Genomic DNA, 1,084 nt, shown 5'->3' with positions numbered 1-1,084 from the left:
GATGACGGTTGGTGAGTGTTCCGATGATGGTTTACCAACTTGAAAAATTATAATCCAAAAATTGATTTACTATTTTATGATGAAAGTCCAATAATAAAAATTACTACTATTACTACTATTTAGATGATGTTGAGATGATGATGTGAAAGTTTGGCAGCTTACGGATGTGAAACCACTCGAAGAATCATCAAAGTACATCACGTACTAGATGTTGAAATATTTTTTCACATATTCTTAACTTAACAAACAAACCTTGCTTCAAAAAATCAACCAAACTCTCGTAATACCTTGCTTGGTTTTCGTTCCAACAATTCAAGCCAAACAACACAAGAGAATCTATTTAATATAATAGGAAAATTCAATTTTATTAAATGTATCATTCAATTTATCGGTGTTACTAAGGTTGTGCATTTTCCATTTTGGTTTACCGTCAACAGTATTAAGCGGATGCTCTTCTCCCGTCTGTAGTAAGAAACTGAGTGTTCTCCGTCTCATCCGTCCCCCGTTTCACCGTCACTTAGTACCATCTCAGAATGGAGATTATTTGAAATTCGTTTCTATGGAACTGAAAAATGATAAGGAATTAGTTTTGCAAGCTGTGAAAAATTCAGGCCTTGCCATTTACTATGCCTCTGAAGAATTGAAACGAGATAGGGAAACAGTTTTGGAGGCAGTTAAGCAGGATGGTACTGCTTACAATTATGTAGCTCCTCATTTCTCTTCAGATAAGGAAATTATCTCATTGGCTGTGCAGAGAGATTCGAATTTTTTCAATCTTGCATCTGAAAGTTTGAAAAATGATTATGAATTTGTGATGGATATAGTATCAACAAGAGGAATGATATTGAAATTTCTACCAGAAACACTAATGAATGACAGGGCCATTAATTTGGCAGCTATTTTAAATAATGGAAGAGTTATTGAATTTTCTCCTTTCAAACATGATCCAGAAATATTGAATCAGGCGGTTAAAGTAGTTCCTTATTATTACTTGAGATTTGTAGATTTATCAATGTTTTCGGATGAAACCTTGATTGAGGCAGTACGATTTTCTGAAGATCCTTTTTTAATCACCAAAAGAGCT

General features: G+C 33.8%; 1 protein-coding gene across 1 annotated transcript; it reads left to right on the top strand.

Annotated features, from left to right (window-relative positions):
- Nucleotides 1–559: 559 nt before the first annotated feature.
- Nucleotides 560–1,042, top strand: NAEGRDRAFT_76932 (uncharacterized protein; the record flags this gene model as incomplete). The annotated part of the gene is made up of 1 exon (XM_002668111.1): nt 560–1,042. A coding segment is annotated over one exon (483 nt), but the record flags the coding sequence as incomplete, so codon positions are not given.
- Nucleotides 1,043–1,084: the final 42 nt, after the last annotated feature.

The sequence above is a fragment of the Naegleria gruberi genome (genome assembly GCF_000004985.1).
Source record: "Naegleria gruberi genomic scaffold NAEGRscaffold_657, whole genome shotgun sequence".
Classification (NCBI taxonomy): Eukaryota; Heterolobosea; class Eutetramitea; order Acrasida; family Naegleriidae; genus Naegleria; species Naegleria gruberi.
Note: the sequence above shows the minus strand (reverse complement) of the source record. Positions and strands in the feature narration are given on the sequence as shown.